The sequence below is a fragment of the Protopterus annectens genome, chromosome 11.part0, assembly GCF_019279795.1.
Source record: "Protopterus annectens isolate FY-2018-M chromosome 11.part0, PAN1.0, whole genome shotgun sequence".
Lineage (NCBI taxonomy): Eukaryota > Metazoa > Chordata > Ceratodontiformes > Protopteridae > Protopterus > Protopterus annectens.
This window is the reverse complement of record NC_056745.1, coordinates 1,039,232,127-1,039,254,066: the sequence shown is the minus strand read 5'-3', so window position 1 is coordinate 1,039,254,066 and position 21,940 is coordinate 1,039,232,127. Positions and strand designations below refer to the sequence as shown.

The 21,940-nt window shown below is 38.5% G+C and overlaps 1 protein-coding gene across 1 annotated transcript in view; it reads right to left on the bottom strand.

Annotated features, from left to right (window-relative positions):
- CELSR1 (cadherin EGF LAG seven-pass G-type receptor 1) overlaps positions 1–21,940 on the bottom strand; it is a 2,549,932-nt gene that overhangs the window by 37,313 nt on the left and 2,490,679 nt on the right. The window contains exons 32-33 of the mRNA XM_044088384.1: positions 19,337–19,510; positions 16,230–16,466 (exon numbers count right to left, since the gene is read on the bottom strand). Coding sequence (XP_043944319.1) covers positions 16,230–16,466; positions 19,337–19,510 — 411 coding nt within the window. The remainder of the gene's footprint in view (positions 1–16,229; positions 16,467–19,336; positions 19,511–21,940) is intronic.

Below are 21,940 nucleotides of genomic sequence, written 5' to 3'. Positions count from 1 at the left end.
TGTAACCTCCAGATATAATGGATAGTACCCATCTGTTTCCTGTTATATTTTGACAGGCTTTTGGGTACAGCAAAAGTCTTCCCCCGACTGCCTCCAGAGATGAGCAGTTGGGCAACCCTTCAGGGATGCTGGAAGGGCTTGGCAGAGAAGGTTTCTCTGTCACCCTAGTTTTGCGGTTCCCCTCTGCCATGAGGGTGGCATCTGTTATTGTTGTTCCCCCTCTGCCCCTGGGGGAAAAATCACCATGTGTGTCAGGCAAGGGTCCCTGGGATTTTCGGAACCACATCTTTCTGCTCTTCTGACCCTTGGGATAAGGTCTGGAAGGGGTGGAAAAAAGGACTCCCACGGCAGAGAGAGTCTTGCCTTCCTGCTCACACCTGGTCAACGTGTCTTTCACCTGAGGACCAAAGAGAAAGGAGCCATCAAAGGGAGTATTGGTGAAGGCCGCTCGAAAAGGTTCCACAAACTGACACAGCCGCATCCAAGCATGTCTCCTGAGAGCCACACCTGTCCCTGCAGCTCTGCTCGCTCCATCGGCTGCATAGGAAATCAGCCTCATGGAGGAGTTGACTATGGAATTAAGAGTCGCAAGCGAAGAAGCTAATTTGGCTGGTACTCCCTCAGCTGTAGGATCTTGAAGGGTATCTCCAAGCACTTTCAGGAGATCCCTTTGAAGACGTGTAAAATGGCATGGATAGTTCAGGGACCTCATTGAAAAGGTCGCTGAAGCAAACATTCACTTTCCATATCTGTCCATCGTCCGAGACTCTTTGTTTGGAGGATGAACAGATGAAGCGGTTTCTGCTAACTCTTTCTTGGTGGCTGCTGCTACCACCATGGCATCAACGGGCACACCTTTGGAGAGGAGTTGTTTGTCCTGGGGGGGGGGGGGGGCTGTAATAAATTTGTCTAGTCTCCTCGGAGTAGGTTCCACAGAATCTGGAGCAGACCAAGCCTTTCGAGTCACTACACACGAGTGGATCAAAAGGAGAAGATCCCCAGGAGGTGGAAGGTAGGGAACCGAATGCATCCAGGTATACAGACTCTTCCTCGGTAGGGGCTAGGGAAGTCCAGCCCCTCCTCTAAGCATTTCAAGGATGTCCGAAAAGGAAACATCTTCAGAGGGGGACCTTGGGGACCCACTTCCGATTCATCCATGTCTGTATCTGAGGTGACAGACTCAGGGAAGTCTATGTGTTTCCTCTTGCACTTCTTGTTCTAGGGAGGCTCTTCTGAGTGATCAGGGGAGGCTTTGGAAGAAGAGGGATCACCCAATGGGGTGTCCTGGGACATAGGTTCCCTACGCTGGAAGAGGAGTAGAGGTTGGAACAGACACCATGGGGGGAGGAGCAGATGGAGCTGGCAGTAGAGCTGTTTTGGGGGACAGCACACTCAGCATGACCCCGAAGGCATCCTGAGCTCTAGGCAGAGAAAGCTCCGGCTCCGAAAAAACAGGAGTCCTTCTCTGCGTCGAGGGTGATGGCTCTGAGGCTGATGTTGCAGCCGAACTCACCTGCACTGTAGCTCTGAGGGGGAGAACGGGGTCAGACAAGGGTCCGATGCCACTCCCCCTTTGGAGCCAACGAGAGAGCCTGGTGCCCAGATCCCTCGATAGAAGGTACAATGGAGGTAATCGGAGCCGACGTCGGAACCGAAGGAGAAATGATGATTGATGCCAACGGTTCTACTACCTGCGGATCCATGGTCTCCGGCTCCAAGCTAAATGTAGTCAGAGAAGGAACAGAAATAGAGGCGGTTGGAGCTGATACCTGTTGAGGTGGGCTGGACAGTAATTTTGCCAGTGCCTGTGACTTCAGCAACCTACTTACTACTCTCTCCACATCATGATCTGATAATCTAGAGGATCGAGAGGAGTGAGAATAATGATAGCTACGTTCACTCTGTAACAAGGGTGACTGAGGTGCCGAGTGGATGGACTCCAAGGACGGAGATCTCAGTCTCTTATGGCTCTGAGACGGCTCCGAAATAGCAGATGGAGCCGATGGTGGAGTTGCCTTGTCAGTGCCAGCCGGCACCGACATACTTGGTTGGTCAAGTAAAGGAGTCGGCTCCTAAGGTGGAGCTGATGGCTTGACAGACTTAGGGGATTTCGCTGGTTGAGTACTTTTAGCCGGAGAATCCTGAGGCGTCAATAATCCCCGAAAGATTAATTTGTTTTAGCGCTCCTGCAGGACTCTTAGACTAAAAGCGTGACATATAGAACAGGAGTCCTGCAAGTGAACAGCTCCCAAACAATATGCACAACTAGTGTGCCAATCTGTCAGAGACATTTTCTGACAGCATGAGTTACACTTTTTGAAGCCAGATACCTTGGTATCTTTAGACATTTTCCTATCAACAATAAGAAAATGCTATACTACAAAACTAAAAAAAACTATTTTTTTTTTTTTTTTTTTTACAGTTAAGGAACAGAAAGGAGAGCCTCTAATTTAAATGGCTGTCCTAAGCGGGGGGGGGTTCTCTAATTTAAATGAGTTCAGGGGAAACAGAAGGCCTGCGAGTTATGGAGCGACGGCCAACAAAGCTACAACAAACAAGAAAGAGATAAGGGATAAAGTAATATATCTAGACAAAAACTTGATAAAAAAACTTGACAAATTTTTAAGAATAAACAACAATTGTAATAATAGAAAAAAACTATACTAAGCCTGAGCCAGTAATGAAGCAACCTTGCAGCTGAAGCGGCAAACGAGATCTGGGTAGCTGACGCTGGGCATTTTGGGATAAGGGGTAGCCTCAAGCCAGTAAACAGCTCTCGAGCTATACAAGATGGCCGAGTCGGAGCCGAGGATCGGCTCCGAACCCAAACAGCAAGAACAAAGGCAAGATGGACAACTTAACATCTATGTTTATATCAAATATGGCTCCCTTAACAGTTATAGAAATATACATATTTGTCTCGCTATTCTGCTTTCATTCAAGTCCGCCAAATCATGAACTATTAGAAATTTTACCAGATTTTACTCATCTATATTAATGGTTTCTTGTTAAATTCTCACCTTATTTTTTATCACCACTATTTGTAACAAAACTTACACAACTGCTGTGGTTTCTTGATTTTACATGTATTGATATTTCATTATCAATGATGCTTTATATTTTTATACCTAGGTATTTCACTTGATTTTCTTTTTTTTATATATTGAAGACTTGAATTACTAATGTGAACACTGTATAAGCATTGTGCATTTAGTATACTATATAAGCATTTATTTTATTATAAATTCCTAGTTATGCTACAGTATGTACATTCTTTTTTTCTCAAAACTCTTCTTTATGTATATATTGTACATTGAATGAAAAACTTGTGCTACTGAAACTTTGTGTTATAGAACATGCTAGATTTTTTGCCACAGGCCTCTGCTGAGAAGGGGTCACTCAGTAAATAAATGCTAACCAACAACAAAATCATGTGATATTACTTCTAACTAGTCATAACATACTCTTTATTAAGTCATCCACTGCTGCCCAATGACACTATGACACTTAATATCACTATATATATCAGACAGCATACATATACCACAGTCTCCTCTTTTGCATCAGTATGTGCAGTCTTAAGCTAACAAACTGTCAGCTAAACTTTTTTTCTTCATGCTTTAGTAAACTTATTTCTTCTGGTTTTAAGACACTGTAGACTTTACCTATTTCATTTCAGTTCACATTTGTTAATCGGACAGGCACACTGGTTCAAAGACCTTTTTTCAAGCACAACCTGAAAAAAGATTACACTACAGCAAATCAGAGCAAAGATTACACAAATATCTAATTAATAAAGTAATATAGTTGTTCAACATTAACATGTGATAACACAGTTGAACATCAAGACAATGCGATAAGAAAAATTAAAATATTACGGTTCAATAAGAAAAGTCACTACAGCAAAAGTAACACTCAAAAAAAAAAAACAGTGACTGGCTTATATTTTAGTCAGATACAAAGCAAGAAAAAGGAAAATTTGTTTATAAATAGAAGTTAACTGCAATTGGACAACAGCAATGTGATCCACCTCTTTTGCTGTCTGTATTTCTTACCATTCTTGACTCAGAACGCCAAACAGTTCACAATTTCAGAATCTCAACATGCCTAAGTAAATCCAGAACTTTAAGATACCAAAAAGAAAGCTATTGGTTGAAGATGGAAATAATGTTCATTTAAACGAACACATTGAAAACAAATGGATTAAATAAAGTAGATCTGAACTGAATGTAAGGTTTACATAGCTGCTCCAACTAAGCTGTTTCTTAAAGGTACATTGAATGGTCTAGGAACAAGGGACTACAACATCACTATTACTCTAAGCAAATAAGGAAAAATAAAAGAAAATAAATATTTCAAAACTTGTACCCATCTTAAAATTGGAAAGGTCTAGGAAGTGTTAATATAATGAACATTTTGAGGTGACATCAACTGTTTATAGTGTACATAGTTATTACAAGATACAATTAAAGTTAGGTATGCTAGAAATATTTTGATGAAACTGTTGTAATATCAGTTTCTATTATGATTAAAATATCTGAGTAGATTTTGTCTTACACTTTAATGTGAACAGTTTGAATGTTAGCTAATTCTGCATATCGATAACTGAACACTGATGGTATATATTCTGTACATCTTATGTTTATTGCAAATTAGCATTCCATGTACCTTGTCATTATATATATTTCTGTTTTATTTTTTTTCTTGTATTAAAAAAAGAGGAAAATGCAATAAAAGGAAATCTGAAGTAATGTCTTTAATTCAATGTTACAGTCTTAAATGCTAAGGCTTTTTATTAAGGAAGGGTTGTACTATTTAAATATACTGGATTTCTTTAGTGATGTGTACTTGTAAGGGCAGACTGCAATAAGCTAGCAGGATCATTTGCTCCACTGGTTGATATACTTAGCGCATCTCTATGGATATGGTAGTCTCACCTGAGGAAGGCAATTAATGCAGCTCTGTCACACATGGTGGAACACATAGGGTCTACAGAAGTGCCATAAGATTAGTCTAATCAGCAGTTGACAAGTTGGTGCACAAGGTCATGATGGGCAAACTGACGCTTTTTTATCTAATGAACGATAACCTACAGGATGCTATCCAGCACATCGTCAAGGTTGGCATGACCTTGTGTTACAACTTGCAACACAGGAATTCAGTGGAGGACGCACAGCAGATTTCATTTACCTGCACTTCAGCAAGATCAACTCATTGCTACGTGAAAGACTAGAGAGCTATAAATGAGTGGGAAGAGGCACTCAATGCCCCTGGATTAAGGAAGGGAGACATTGTGCATCTAGATTAATTGCAAATGATAAGAATGAGACTACAAGTTCTGTGATAAGGCAAGTACTTCTAGGGTATTAAAACTAAAGCACTGCAGGGCAAGGTTACATCTCTTTATGGCAGCTCCCAAAAAATAGTATTACTAATGGTCAAGAGGTGAGGAGATGGTTATTGGGTATAAGTTTCAGACATTATTGTAACCATACTTTACTGTGAATTTAATTTCATATTAGGCAGAATACCTAGTTATTCAAATACTTTTTAACCTAGGCTGGTTAACTTGCATCATATTTTGAGTTACACAATCTCAAATGCCTTGCTAAAATCAAGGTGGGCTGTAACAAAATTTGAACCTGTTTGCTGTATTTTACTTTGGTGATCCAGTCAAACAAATCTATTAGACCCTTAAGAGTTGTCTGGATGACCTTCTTGTTGTTAATCAATGTTGTATTGGTACCTGTGCCCAACTAATCCCTCAATAATTATTTCAGTTCCAAGTAATTTGAGTATAAATAACAAAAAAAATCAAATAAAGGTTTGCAAACAATAACAAATCTTCAATCAACTGTGATTAAATTGAATGTGCATGTGTGAGATGAAAATTAATTTACTGTTAGTCACCCAAGACATGCCACAATACTAAACCACAGATCTATGTTCACGAAATGGCCAGTGTTAACAAGCAACTGAACTTCATGTACAGTAGCACAATGCGGGAAGTTATAACTTACAAAGGAAGGCTGATCTGCTCTTTCCACATACTAATGCACCTAGAATTATATTTTCAACACGGCTTGGCATACCCTTAAGTGATCACCAAAAATGTCTGCCATTTATGCAAATAGTACATCAGCAAAGCATCAGAAAGATACTGCTGGCTTAAACCTATGCACCTTAGGGATGTAAACTAAGGATTTATATTAATCAATCAATAACTCTTGGCAATCAATTAAAAAAAAGTCTGAAACAATTTTTGGGAAACTTCTGAGATAATTTTTTTTCTTTTTTGCAACGAGGCAAGCCTCCTGCATCCTCCACTCCCATCAAACATAGCTATACCTACTCTAACATCACACAATAGTGGAGAAAAGAGAACTCCACTGTCAGAGAAAGTTGTTTCGCTCACACTTCTCCGATTACTCAGCACTCTCTGTCAACTGAATGACATGTTTCATAAGCTAAATGTTGGTTTAAATATGTCCCATTATCAGACACAGAACCACTACCACCTGCCACAAACCTGCCATTTACACTGTGTCCTGAAACAAAGTAGTACAGAACTCTTGCAATGTACTTACCAGCTGTGGCTAATCAAGAAAAAAGAAGTGTAAATAACTTGTAATACTGGCTACTGGTGATTCAATATTAATTATTGAGATAGTGAATGATGCAGCCATTATGCAGAAGGCCACAAATACATTTTGAAATAACAGTTGTAAAACAGCCAGAGCACAGGCATTTGCCATTTTCATTCCATTTATTACATTCCAAAGGCTGCAACTTTTTTGTGCTAATGTTTTAAAGTGCTTTTTGGCCCCTGCTCTGCATAAAAAAATTTGACCTGGCTTCAGGCAGATCAATGAAAAGAAAATTCATTACCAAGTGTCAATGGTAAATGCCCGCCTGCCAACAACCCACACTACTAAAGTGATGAATGCCAAGTGTTAGTGAAACAAAGACCAACTTATTTCTAGTATGATAATGTTTCAACTCAATGCTGCGTCACCTTTCAGTTATGCATTTAGTTAAAGCATAGACAGCAGAAGTCGTCTAGCAAAACATGAACTCATCTGCAACTCTATACATCACTACAACAGAATGGAATGTAGAATAAGTCTGTAAACTGCCGGGGGGCAAAAAGAAAGGAGGACTTTGTCGTGTTTCTCACTGAATGTGGGAGGCTAGCTCAATCTGCATATCAACTATGACATCAGAAGTTTTACATACATAGCTGAGTTATGCTAAGTGATCCATACAACTCACCACTAAAATGAGGAGGCCGTATTTACAACACAGACTTCAAAATAGATAAAGCCTCAATGTGTATAATATGAACAGTTTGCTCCTTATTTTAATGTACTACTGTATTATTAAAACTTAATGCCATTAACTTAGTGTTGCCTAATCTCTCTTGTTGTTGTTGTTTCAAACTTCTCAATAAAAAGAATATAAATGACCAAAAGACAATAGCTCCATAACAATCTCAACAATGGTAGATTTGTTCTTTCAGTTAAGAAGCATAGTTACTAGCAGAAGTTTGCTTGGAGAAAAACTGAAGTACAATTAAATAAAAAAAAAAACTAAAATAATAGGAGTGGACAGTAGGAAATATGAGTAAGAAATGTGCCAATTTGTAACCACATAATAATGTGCAATGTGCTTTAATTTAGTATTAACGGGGAATGCCACTGACAAGTGACTGAAAGTGGGATAAGAAACTGTGTTTGCATTTCTGTGACTACATACACAGAAGGTTTTGGCAGACTGAAAGCACTTTCTCAATTCTGTGGACAGTGATGTATGACTGCTGTTAGCTGGTGATGTGATTTGTCAATTTCAATAACAAAACAGACTCCATCATGCCAACAAGTAATGTGACCCCATGTGTTTGTATCCAACTTCTTACAGGGACAAGTGTTTTTTAGCCCGATGAGACTGAATAATAAAAGGTATGTAATGTCCTTAGATGTCTTGGGCAGCATGAATCCTAAAAAAGGTTCCCCTGCACAGAAGTGATTGCACGGCTCAATCCAACATAGTAAGCCAAAAACAGAAGCCAGCAACTGTGAGCTGTGTTAATAACTTATTAAAAACAGCAAGAAATAACAGACCGGTTTTGGGTATGGAATTAACCTGGCCTTCATCAGTGTTGTCAGCATCCATCCTACCAGGAATGGAACAGTGTACATCCACTCTTGGCAAACAGGTCCGAATAATCTGCTGAAGTCCAATAATGACAAGGACCACAGATTGTGATTATTGACAACGAATGAGGATTTAACTGTAATTGCGGGTTATAAGGTCGCTCTGATTGAATCCCTGCTCACTGAACACACCATCGGTCACTACTATTGATTAGCTATTGTCCTCTAGTGACAGCTTCATTTTCAAAACAAAGGAAGCTCAACAATTCTTGTTGTAGTTTTGTTTCTTGGGACTGTACATTTTTCTTGACAACTGCGCAGCTGGTGACATTCCTCAGTGCATCTTTGGAGCCATTATATAATGCATTTATGTGTGTATGTATGTATGTATGCATGTGTTTTATACATATTTACGTGTGTGTGTGTGTCTGTGAGAATATATTTATATGTATACATATACATATATTTATAAGTATATATGTGTGTGTATTATGTGTATATATATATATATATATATATATATATATATATATATATATATATATATATATACATATATATATATATATATACACACACACACACACACATATATATATATATATATATATATATATATATATATATATATATACACACACACACACACACATATACAGTGGATATAAAAAGTGTACGCACTCCTGTTAAAAATGCCAGGTTTTTGTGGTATAAAAAATGAGGCCACAATAAATCATTTCAAAACTTTTCCCACATTTAATGTGACCTATAACCTATACAATTCAATTGAAAAACAAACCAATCTTTTAGGGGAAAAAATATAAAAAAATAAAAAACTTACAATAAGCTGGTTGCATAAGTGTGCACACCTTTAAACTACTACTTTGTTGAAGCACATTTTGCTTTAATTACAGCATGCAGTCTTCTTGGGTATATACTTGTCATCAATTAGAGAGACTCTGATTAACCCCAAATAAAGTTCAGCTGTCCTTGCAGGATTTTCCTGACATTTACTCAGTTGCCTCCTACAGCAAAAGCCATGGTTCGCTGAGAGCTTACAAAGCATCAAAGGGATCTCACTGTTGAAAGGTATCAGTCAGGAGAAGGGTACAAAAAAATTTCCACACCACTGGATATACCATGGAACACAGCAAAGACAGTCATCAAAAAGTGGAGAAAATATGGGACAACAGTGACGTTGCAAAGAACTGGATGTCCCTCCAAAACTGATGAAAAGACAAGACAAAAACTGGTCAGGGAGGCTGCCAAGATACCTACAGCAACACTAAAGGAGCTTCTGGCAAGTACTGGTTGTGTATTACATATGAAAACAATCTCCCATATTCTCCATGTCTGGACTATGGGGTAGGGCTGCAAGACAGAAGCTTTTTCTTGCACAGAAAAACATCCAGGCCCGGCTAAAATTTGCAAAACAATACATCAAGTCTCCCAAAAACGTGAGAAAATGTGTTATGGTGTGATGAGACCAAGGCTGAACTTTCTGGCTACAATTCCAAAAGGTACGTTTGGCGCAAAAACACTTCGCATCACCAAAAGAACACCATCCTCATGGTGAAGCATGGTGGTGGCAGTATCATGCTCTGGGGTTGCTTTTCTTCAGGTGGAACTGGGGCTTTAGTCAAGGTGAAGTGAATTATGAACAGTTCCAAATACCAGTCACTTTTGACCCAAAACCTGCAGGAGTCTGCTAGAAAGCTGAAGATGAAGAGGAATTTCACCTTTCAACATGACAATGACTCTAAGCATACATCCAAATAAACAAAGAATGGCTTCACCAGAAGAAAATTAAAGTTTTGGAATGGCCCAGCCAGAGCCCAGACCTAAATCCAATAGAAAATCTGTAGGGTGACCCGAACAGGTCTGTGCACAAGAGATGCCCTCGCAATCGGACAGATTTGGAGCACTTTTGCAAGGAAGAGTGGGCAGATATTGCCAAGTCAAAATGTGCCATGCTGATAGACTCCTACCCAAGAAGACTGAATGCTGTAATTAAATCAAAAGGTGCTTCAACAACGTATTAGTTTAAGGGTGTGCAAATTTATGCAACCAGCTTATTGCATGTTTTTTTATTTTTTATATTTTTCCCCCTAACAGATTTGTTTGTTTTTCAATTGAGTTGTAGAGGTTACAGATCATATGAAAGGTGGGAAACGTTTTGAAATTATTTATCGTGTCATTTTTTATCACAAAAACCTGGCATTTTAACAGGTGTGTACACTTCTTATATCCAGTGCACATAAATATAAAAAGACACACCTATTTATGTAGGTGAAATTATCAGCAGCTATTGACAACAGCGGTATTATAATCATATTTCACTGTCACTGGTTTTGTCTATTTCCATCTGACTTTTTGTATGTTTATTCTGTGTGTATGCTTGATGTTTATGTTACATGCTGCATTAGATGGATTTTGAGGGTAGTTAAGTAGTCGATAGGTTTCTCAGTTTTAGTGTACTGTAAGTGGAGTCTGAATAGGGTAAGTATAGGGAAATGCTTCAGATAGGTTGGTAAAAACTTTTTCACAGAGGTGTTTGTACATTCTCTACAGTCCTACACATGAAACTTGGTTTATTTAAGAAAGGGAGATATAGGTGGGGGCTGTACATGGGCTTTCCCCTCACCAAAAACACATGCTTCATTATTGTTGCTTTTTACAGTACAGCCAAGCAAAGGTAAAGCCAGAAGTACAACTCTACTCAAGAGAGTGAGTGATGAGGTTTTGTTCAGACAAGTTGCTCCAGACTGCTTGTCATATGACAAAAAAGGGGAAAAATCCCAGCCATCTTTCACATCAGTGTCTCCTGCTTCCATATCCTAAGTGGACTTGGCTCGTGACAACTTTTAATATATGAATCGCTGGAAGAGTACAACTGATAAACGGGATGAAATCTCCAAGCCTAGAGGAAAAGTTTTAATTAAATGTTAATTATGAATCTTGTAATTTTATTACAACCCTAATGTGACACCTCCGGCTGGAGAAATTGCGAGAGATAACTACAAGCTATTTAAAACCATAAAAGGAAACCAGGGAGGATCAACACAAAATATGTACAAATGCTACCAAAGGATAGCAGAAGTATAAAAAATACTAGGTCTGACCACAATCTCAAACAGCAAGCATGAAAATAACACAAAAGGGAAGAAAAAATGAAAGGAAACTGTGAATTCAGCAAGATCTGTTGGTTTTCAGTACTGAAGCTTTGTTAAAGTAGCAGACAAAATATGAAGAAAGGCAGGTGCAAAGCATTATGGAAAGAAGGAAGAAGCTAGACTTGGAAATGTTTTTGATGTCTAGCTGAACTGAACCTGTGGTAAAAGTCCAAGATGGTTAAAGAGTATGGACTTGAACATACTAGATCATCAGTACCCCCCTCCTATTCTGCATTGCCTCAATTAAACTTAAGTCTTAGCAGTCTCCAGCATTAGTCAGTGTGCCATGGCACAGAGGCATAAAGCCATTACTATGGCCATGGTGATGTGTTTAATTAGCACTGCATGCATCTGAGGCACGGATACATGAGGATTGTTGTGCCCATCTTGGAGCGGACTCAACATGCGTGCACAACCTGTGGTAGAGCTCCAGTGAAGGTAAGTGGTATTGTCTTAGGGGAGGTCGGGCAGTGATTGAGTCACTGCGAAGGTGGGATACGCCACTGCAAGTTTATCCTGAAGATGTTATGGGTGCATGCATGTAGTGGCGAATGTAGGTCATAAATGAAAAAACACTTCCCATCAGCCATATGACACTGACTCAGGATCATTGAACTCCTGAGCAGGAGACCAACACAAAAATATCTAAAACTTAATTTTACTGTTTCTTTTCTTTACAGCAAATCATATTCCTTAACTACAAAGAGGGACCATGTGAAAAGGTGTTGTCACTTCTTTCCTTGGTGCCGTTTCAGATTAGGGTGTTGGAGGCTAAGGTGGGTCTAGTAATTCCTTGCGAATAAGGACAGAATCTGCAAGTGTGAGCTGATGGTCACCTGCAGAGAGTTAGAGCCCCCTCCGCAAAAAAAAATAAAATAAAAAAAAAAAAAAAAAACTTGGCAGCTTTTCTAGTAGATGCATAACTGCTAAAAGCTTACATTATTTCACAGAACTTAAATCATCACACAGCACGAAGGTACACATTCCCCTTCTATACTGAAAAGGAAACCCTTGCACTTCAGAATTTTACACAGAGTGAATTGCTTGATTTTGTAAGAGAAAGAGCTGTTGCACTGCATATGCATGTATTTAAGGGGTACAGAAGTAAACTGAGTTTCTAGTCAAATTTCAAAAATTGATCACAGAAGACCAAAGTTTCACCTAGTCATATTTTAAAATGTTAAACTGAAAATTATGAATCATATATAAAGGAATATGATTTGCTGTAAAGAAAAGAAACAGTAAAATTAAACTACAGACAATAAAGCAACAGTATTGTTTACAGGTGGCTTTCCACCTCAGTTCCAGTAATTAAATATACTTATTCTGAGGTAGGTGACACTCCTTTGCAGGCACAGGGAATACTCAATTTACTATCAGAATTCCTACTACTTTGAGGAAGTCTGACCTCAGATTTAGTACATATAGTTTACAGCAGTGTAGGGGTGAAGCGCTCACTTTGAGGAGGAATTCTGAAGTGTAGCTCACTTGCAAAAAAAAAAAATTCTTTAAGCTTACATATTGTGCAGGTACTGTTCAGTTATTTATTTTCCTGCTCACAGTCTCATATAGATATGACAGGTATCTATTTGCAGATTTTAATTTATGTCTAAGCATCATAGTATTGCAATGTAAATGCAGTAAAGTCATTCATTTGCTACTATTAGTATTACATATTCATTGTTAATTTTTTTTGTTAATTTTTCTGAAGATGTGCTTTACTAAAAACAGTTCTGTATACAAGATAGTACTTACAAAATAATTTTTATGTACTTTCATTAAAAATAAAATCTTTTTTAAAGAAACAAAGCTTGACATTTTAATTGTATTTTAGAAAAGCCGTTTACTGTAAAGCTTTTAATGCACATAAGCAGGTAACAGTGAGCGTGGCCAAACCAAAATCCAGAAGATGGCAGGAAACAAGTTTAAAATACAAGCACAGAATCAGTAGTTTCCCAGTGTCATATGAAGAAGGTAATAGCCTGCCTGTTCTACATTACAGCAATGGTTGCTTAAGGGGAAGAAAAAGAAATTAAAGTCCCAATCAGTTTTAAAACACTGCAACAGTGTTCCCCAGTTATTATTATTATTAGGAGTACCTCCAGTTCAGTTTGTGTTTGTGTGTGTGTGTGTGTGTGTGTGTGTGTGTGTGTGTGTGTGTGTGTGTGGTGGTGGTGGGGTTCATGGTTAAAGGGAGTAGGTTCGTGCATGCTTTTTGTTTCTGTTTTCTCAGATCAGAAACTGATACAGCCAACACAGGACAATGGCCAGAAGACAGAAGTGTTGCATGAACAGTGAGTTTTGACATCCACTAGGTCAGTGTTTTGACTGTAACTAAAAGCAAACATTCCATTCCTTGTCAAATAATGGCAGCGTTACCCATATGACACAAGGCTAGGGCATTCTGAGGCCAAAGCTGTCAACAAGAAGGCTTTCCTTTGAAATAAAAGGGTTCCACAAAGACTTGCCACAAAGCCTTCAAGAAATTATAAATAAGACTTTTTTCCTCTCCCAGATGCTTCTGAAAGCTGCACTGCTATGAGGCCAGAAAGTGGCAGATAACTTTCACTTCTAATCAACTTTTCTGACTTTCATGGTCCTTACCTAATTCCACCTTTTGGTTCAAGTCTGACTGTATGGTGTGGTTTATATGTTTTTTATCATGGAAATTACCAGTAGGATATATACCTTATTTTCATACCATCAAGTTACACAGGAAAAAGCAATACAAAAGTTTAAAACAGTGAACATGTTAATGTTCTTATATATGAGAATACATTTACTTCAGGACTGCCCACTGTACTAGTAATGGAGAGAGACAGCTCCTAAACTAAACACTTGTGAACTACCACCCCATCAGTCTGACGAGCGTGATCTGCAAGGCCATGGAACGTAGTATCATGAAACTTATAAACAAAGACATTGGCAAACTTCAAACACTGGACCCCGCCCTGTTTGGGTTCATGAGGGGCCGATCTTGTCTCCTGAACCTGACTGACTTCTTCGAATCAGCCGCCAGAGCCATGGACGAGGGTAAGGTGGTCCACACAGCCTATCTGGACCTCGCCAAGGCCTTTGACACCATCCCCCACTCTGGAATCATAGACAGACTTGCTAAGCTGGGCATTAATCCCTACGTCACTTGATGGGTTGCCAACTGGCTTACTGACAGAAACCACACTGTAAAAGTAGCCGACTCAAAATCCAGCTCCAGACAAGTGACAAGTGGAGTACATCAGGGTTCAGTCCTGGGACAGCTCTTATTTCTCTGAAGTACAGGCCAACACTAAGGGACTCTGGCTAACAAAGTTCACAGATGACTGCAAAATGGGAGCCATTATTGAATCCCCAAATGATGTGGAAACTCTACAAAAATGGCCATACAGAAACAGATGCTTGGTGGCAGAGCCATGGGCTCAAGCTCAATACCAAGAAATGTATAGTTATCCCCTTTGGGAAAAAAACATGCACCCGTGAATTACCACATAGGTGGCACTACACTACACACTGAAAATGTGATAAGAGACTTAGGGACACAGGTGTGGTCTCACCTTCGATAACCAAATCGCCAAAACAGTCAGGAAATCCTTCTATGTGGCACACCTCATCACAAAGGGCTTTTCATTCAGAAAAAAGGAGGTCAATGTCCCACTGTACTCATCTCTCATTAGACCCATTATAGAATACAATGCCCTGTTTGGTATGTACCTCTCAAGACATCTGCAACAGCTGGAAAGGCTGCAGAAATACCTCACTAAAAGAATCACAGGCCTAAAGCAGATGCCCTACGCTGACCGCCTTAAAAAACTCCAGCTATACTCTGTCGCATATCGTCTACTCAGAGGTGATCTCTGCTTAACATACAAGGCCGTGTCAAACCCAGAGCTGTTACACATGCTACACTTAAAGAAATCTCAATTCCTCAGAGCCACACGCTCCAGGGATCTAAACCTTGTCATCACAATAAACAAAACATGCTGGAGGGATAGGTTCCACACCCAGAGACTCCCCAAATTCTGGAATGGACTGCCCATACATGTCAAGCAGAGCACCTTTTTGGCCCTCTTCAAAAGGAATCTTGACGATTGGATGGGAGAAAGGAAATTCACCCCAGGGATCATGTCAGTCGTCCTGCTAGACAGGGGTACAGGGAAGTAAATAGTGTGGGAAGAAATAGCCAGGGAATTGTTATGGCTAGGCTTGCATAGGTCCTAGAGCTGATAGCCTAGTACCAACCTATGAACCTAAATGCTTTATTCCATGCATGGGTCCCCTCAGATTATCTATGGTTTCATCCCAGTTATTCTCACTAGGGGTAACACAGAGGGGTCAGACCAATCAAACGCCAAATGGGATTGGTAAACTCAAACACCAAAAGGAAAACTGTCTAGGTTTAAAAAGGCATGCAAGGGCAGCTAGCCTAGTGCTTACCTATAAACCTATCAATACAGCTCAAACATACCAAAGGCTACTATTCCAAAGGCAAAAGGAGAAAAACAAATCATGTACCCTATTCATTTTGATTATTTATTTATTTATTCATATTGTATATATATATATATATATATATATATATATATAATATATATGTATACACACACACACACATATAATACAAATAACATGTTTAGTCTAATATATTTAAAATGTTAAATATATCAGCACACACTCCAAGATACTTTGTCAATCCCAATCCCCCCATGTTAACCTTGTTTCCAAAACAGTTTTTTATTAGTCACTTGTGAACCTTGCAACTGTCTACTTTATAGAAACTGTCACTTGTAAGACATTAAGCTCTCTGTGATACTGCTATATGGGACGAATGCCATAATATATGCATGTGTTAACACTCAGAAAACAACTGACAATAGTACTGCCTTTAAAGATGATGTAAAACATTTACCTTTCCTTTGCTCTGGTTGCTGGTTATTCTGTTGTGGTACAGCTGCATTCTCCTTGCTTTGCACTTCATTCACTTTGTCTTGGGATATGATATTCATATTATCTACTTTGGTTTCCCTGTGAAAATCCACATTAAGTTTAGTCTCCACCTTCAGTGTTTCTGTCCCACCATGGTCACTGTCACTCGCTGTTGGACACTCTGTAGGCCAGTATGGCTGGACGTGGTTTGATACAGTGTCTGAAAGAAATATTTAGTTACTACAACATTATCAAAAACTCACTTTTAAACAGATACTCATTGCATTTGCTAAACTCTGTGTTTTGGAAAGCATACTTTCTACAAGAACACATCCCCACAGTTCAAAGACTGCAGAAAGCAGCAGCATCAATTACACATTACTGTTTTAGGTATGTATGGCAATCTTTTCACCAAGTATGCTGCCCTCCAATAAGATATTTAGAGAATATTCTGTTAAAATGCTTTATACAGTACTTTGCACTAGGTCTTCCCTGATACTATAAGACTTCAGTGTTTTATGTTGGTTTATGCTGCTGCTACAAAAAGAAAACACTGCTTTGGGTTGGTTCTTCCAGCTACAACCAAAAATGTTCTTCTGTATTTAAACAGTAACAAAACTGGATGAGATTCTCCTGTTAAAAATGAACAGTACAAATGCCCAAATTACATATGCAAGTACTAACCGAGCGAGGATTCACAGGACAAAGAAATTACGTAAAAAACAGCTTTGCTTTTTTCTGAAGACATTGGTGACCTCTTGGGGTGACTGGTGTCATGAGAACCTCCTGCTGTTGTTGTGAATGTTTGTCCATGATTCTGATCACAGCAGATATGATAAATTACAGACTACTGACAGATGTACATCTTGCACTGCTGCAGGCCAATGGGATTCCTGGAAACATGAGTTAAGTGAACTGAGAGACTCTTCACATATTCTCTGAAACACTTAAAATGCATGGGTAATTGGGCACAAGAATCTACTCAAGTGATGCTCATTGTTTGATTAAGGATGATATTAGGTATACTTGTGTGCAGCAGGTCTGAAGCATCCAGATAAAATGTAAAAGACTAAGGTTACTAAGTTACTTTTTCATCAGGAGTGGAGACAGGGAAAATCACTTAGAAGTGATGAAACTGAATGCATCACTTGCATTCAGTTTTTGCCATTTCAAGAAGTTCACTGGTGGTTAGTGGCTTCTCTAATCCACCTTTTACATAAAACAACAATTTTATGTGAAAATAGGACTACTGAAAAACAACACTGCCATGACAAACACTGTAATCTGCTTGGGGTGCAGTTCTGATGAGACTTCTTTTGTGGCTCGCACTCAGGGCGGAAGCTGAGTCAGGAAAGCTTCCGCCCATGAGAAGTTGAATTATGGTATGAATTAAATATTGATGCCACCATTTAACACTAACATACTCATTTCCGCTGCTAAAAGGGCATATAGTTTGTAAAGCGAAATGGCTACGTTTTTTTTTGTCAATACTGTGACCACCTACTGGATCTAGTATTAAAACTTATGCAGTAGAAGACCACTCTAATAAAACTAACATTTAATGAACACGGCTTTGTGCATTTATTAAGTATTAGGCATTCTTGAGTGGATGATGCCTGATAAAAATAACAGGTCTATATTACTACATTGTACCATCAGTTCTGTGAACATTATTTCATCGGAAATGCCGGTCATCAAAGTCCTCTCATGTAGGGCCTTCGCTAATTATATATACCAACTCTGAGATCACACTACAGTGGAGAAAGGGCAAATTTCCTGATACTCAGTGTACCGTGATATCAGTATCAACAGTTCAACGAATTACATGTTTGATATAAGTGCACTGAAAATGATGTTCACTGAACTGACAGGGACCCATTTTACCTACAAATAAAAAAGTAATGCAATACTACTTTTTCTTGGCGTCATTACATTCCAAAGATGAATCATGACTCTGTGAGGGCAGTAACCATTTTGAAAGGTCTCTGGGTAAGTGAAAACAGCTACACACGATCTTTAAGCCTCAAATGAACAAAGCAAAGGTAGCATTAACTAGCAGTCTAAAGGTCAATGTCAATTTGTTAACTTCAGTCACTTAGGTTTTGTAACTGTTTTCTCAAAACTAGGTATTTGAACTAATGTGGATGCAAAGATAAGAAACAAAAGACTTCCAACACATATATACAAACACACACTAGTAGATATGTACATTTGTGTGTGTGTGTGTGTGTGTGTGTGTGTGTGTGTGTATATATATATATATATATATATATATATATATATATATATATGGGTCTACTTCTTTTGATCTAACTTTCATTTGCCTGACCCCATTTGACTGAAATTTCATTTGCCTGACACTTCATTTGCCCGACACTTAATTTCACTGACAAGCATTATTAGCAAGAAAATGGAATATGCCCCCTTCCCCACTGTAGTGCGACCCTGGAGTTAGAATATATGGTTAGGGGGGATGTGGGGGTCACAGCCCCCCACAAGGGGGGGTGTGGGGGTGAAGCCCCCCACTTCATTTCATATGATATTGTTAACTTTTGATGTAATATTGCTTAGTAAAAGAAGAGTAAGTGGGGGGGCTATTGGAGTGAGTGAAGTGTTAAAAAGAAAATATGTATACTACATGACAATAATGGAAATTATGGTTTGTTTTATTTTGTATTAATGTATATGACCTAGTCACAGTTTAAAATGTGACGATTTAATAAAGATATTAAAAAAATTTGTAAGAATAGCCATGATTTTAAAATTACGGATTTTCAACATGCAGAGAGCTGAAAAAACTGCTTACCTTCCTAGTCACTTACAAAAAATGGACTTGTGTTAACATCTCAGAACATCCAGGAAACTTCTCTACTGTTACACTGACTTGCTTAACCATTACACTGCAGCTTTAAATTAACACAACACTGATTCTTTAAAACACATCTATAGAGCATGCAAAATACAAATAAGGCCCTGCCATGGAGTGAGAGACCCTATGTGGACCAGCTCTTTAACAGAACGTGCCAAGTTTAAGTATAGGTATTTTTGCAGCTCTATAGTAATATTCCAGTTTTCTGCAGCAACAATTACCTTTGGGTGTGCTGTGTAATGGTAAGGTCTCATTATTTTTTGGAGCTGATTTTTTCCACTTTTTACGTTTCAGTTCCCGCCCTTCCTCTTCACTGTCTGATGAGTGTGATGAAGCAGAGGAGCTGCTGTGTTCTTCCAGGGACAGTTCACTGTCAGAATCAGACTGACAATTGTCTAGAAACGTAAGAAATGAACAACGGAAACATAATGAATAGTTCTACTTGTCGCTTGATATTTCAGTATGTCAGAACTTAAAAGTTAATATTATGAATGGACTTTGTTTCTCTGTGGATGCCTACATTAAAAATAACACATGTATTTTTCCGCTTTCAAAAGAAGGGTTTTAGAAACAAAGTGAGGGCATACAAGCACAAAATACTCTCTCCACCAAGGTCAGAATAAATAACCAAAAAAAAAAAAAAAAAAAAAAAAAAAAAATTGCACTCCCTGCATGTCACCTCAAGAATATGACAACTTCAAAAAACAAGACATTTACTCACTTGAAAGAGATTTTTATGGGCTTTCAGCATAAAGACAAAGGTAAATGCCAAATAAATGCGCAACTGGGTCTCCCCCTGAAAAGAGGCCATAGGAGTAGTGGGACTAACCTGGTCAACAAATTGTAAATAAAAACATGAACATAAAAAAAATAAAATGCAGCCAATCAGACTTGGAAATTATGTAGATTTTCCATGAGAAGTTTATAATCATTAGCAGTTAATTATGCAGGGTCAGTATTTTGATATTCAAATTCAAACTGACAAACATTTCAGCTACACAAATCTAGATGGGTATTACTACCAAAATACTGACATTTGTAAGAAAGGTAGTGGAATAAGAAGCAAAAATGTACAGCCAAGCATCAAACAGAGGACTCATAGTTAGAAAATAGAAAAACTCTTTAGAGGTACCTGACTTCAGCACCTCACATTTACCATGACAGCACCACATAACACATCTGATTAGCCGCAGGACAGGCTTGCTCTCATGTCAAAAGATTTGTCAGCCAGTGACAAAGTCTTAGCACATACTGATCTTGCAGTTGTATTCCCTTTAAGCTAAATTTAAGGTTGGGAAATCAACCACTACGAACTAAAAACTGCTGACATATTCTGAGGTGCAGAGCTAAGGTATGTACTTCCATTGTTAGTACAGGCAACTGAGATGTTTTGCCACATTTTTCACATCTTGTTAACTAGTCAGGGGGATACAATTATAGACAATATATCTGTCAGTAAGCCTTGATTTCAACTGTTTCATTTGCAAACTCTGTCACTGCACAGTCAATTAACTGCCATGTGCTACTGGATCAAAACAGGCTGTCTTGCATAAATGTCCCACCCATTAGAGTCATAGCTGGTGACTGTAATTAACCCACTGACTGCTCATTCATAAAATTGGAAAAGGAGGCAGTAGCAGTGGACTGCTTCCTTGGAGAGAAGAGCAAGGATATCATTAATGTCACTAAGACCATTAAAGGTATCAACTCTTCTCATAAAAATTCTGATTTTATAACCGTTCTGATGAGAACCAGTGACACTATACCAGCCAATCTTCCCATGACAAAGACATATGCAGGATCCTGTGGGCAACCTTACCAGGCTGATAAATCCTTTGCAATTAGTGTTATCCTTACTCGTCCCAGGACAGTACCTACATATGTAGACAGAGTCAATGACTTCCAAATCTGGCCAAAGTTTTCTTGTCAATAAGATGAATTCAGTACCACTCTTTCTGGGATATCTATTGGGCTCTCATTTATTTTACAAGGGTTGGGCTATACATCTCCTCAAAAGGGATCAGAGTACTGAATAAACTCTTCTTCTTCTTCCCTAGTGCCTTTTTAAACAAAGTCAAATTAAAGGACACCCAAAACTAGATTCTGCAGATAAGAAGGCGGGACTTAGCAATAATCATAGCCTAAGGGCAAAAAAAAGCTGTGTTTGAGGGAAATGAAATATGTGTCATTACAGAAACATGGTTTGAGAAGTTATCATATGGAAATTCAATATGGAACATGAATATATGAATTAAAATTAGTATCTAGAGCCAAGAAAAGAAATTATTTTTAAGTAAATCAGACAAGAAATAACACTAAACAATCTGCTGAAATGTTATTACCAACTATGACTCTAAAGATATTGCTAACATATTTGCAGATATCTTTACTGCCAAGTTCACACCAGAAAATGTTACTGACCTTCCAAAAATTCTGAGTCTCTTCCTCTTCATGGTTATGATGGAACATATCCTAAACTCTACTCCCTAAAGTTAAAATCACCACCTCTATGGGCTGTGTCACTACAACAGGTTGCTTAACCAGCAGTGCCACTCACGTGTTTGAACTCCAAAAAAAAAAATGAGCAGTTTAAGAATAGCCACAGAGAATGATCCACTTACTGACAGGTTTCTGGTTGGCATCCTGGACAACGGCAGTAATTCACTGCTGCTCTGATCCTTATGATGAACACTGACATTTCTGTCTTCCCTTTTTAAACAGTATTTACTGATCACAGGTTATTTATATTTATCTTATTTTTTAAGTATTTTTTAGAAGAATCTGATCTTTTAAGTCCATATCTCACTGTTGGTGGTACATAGTAT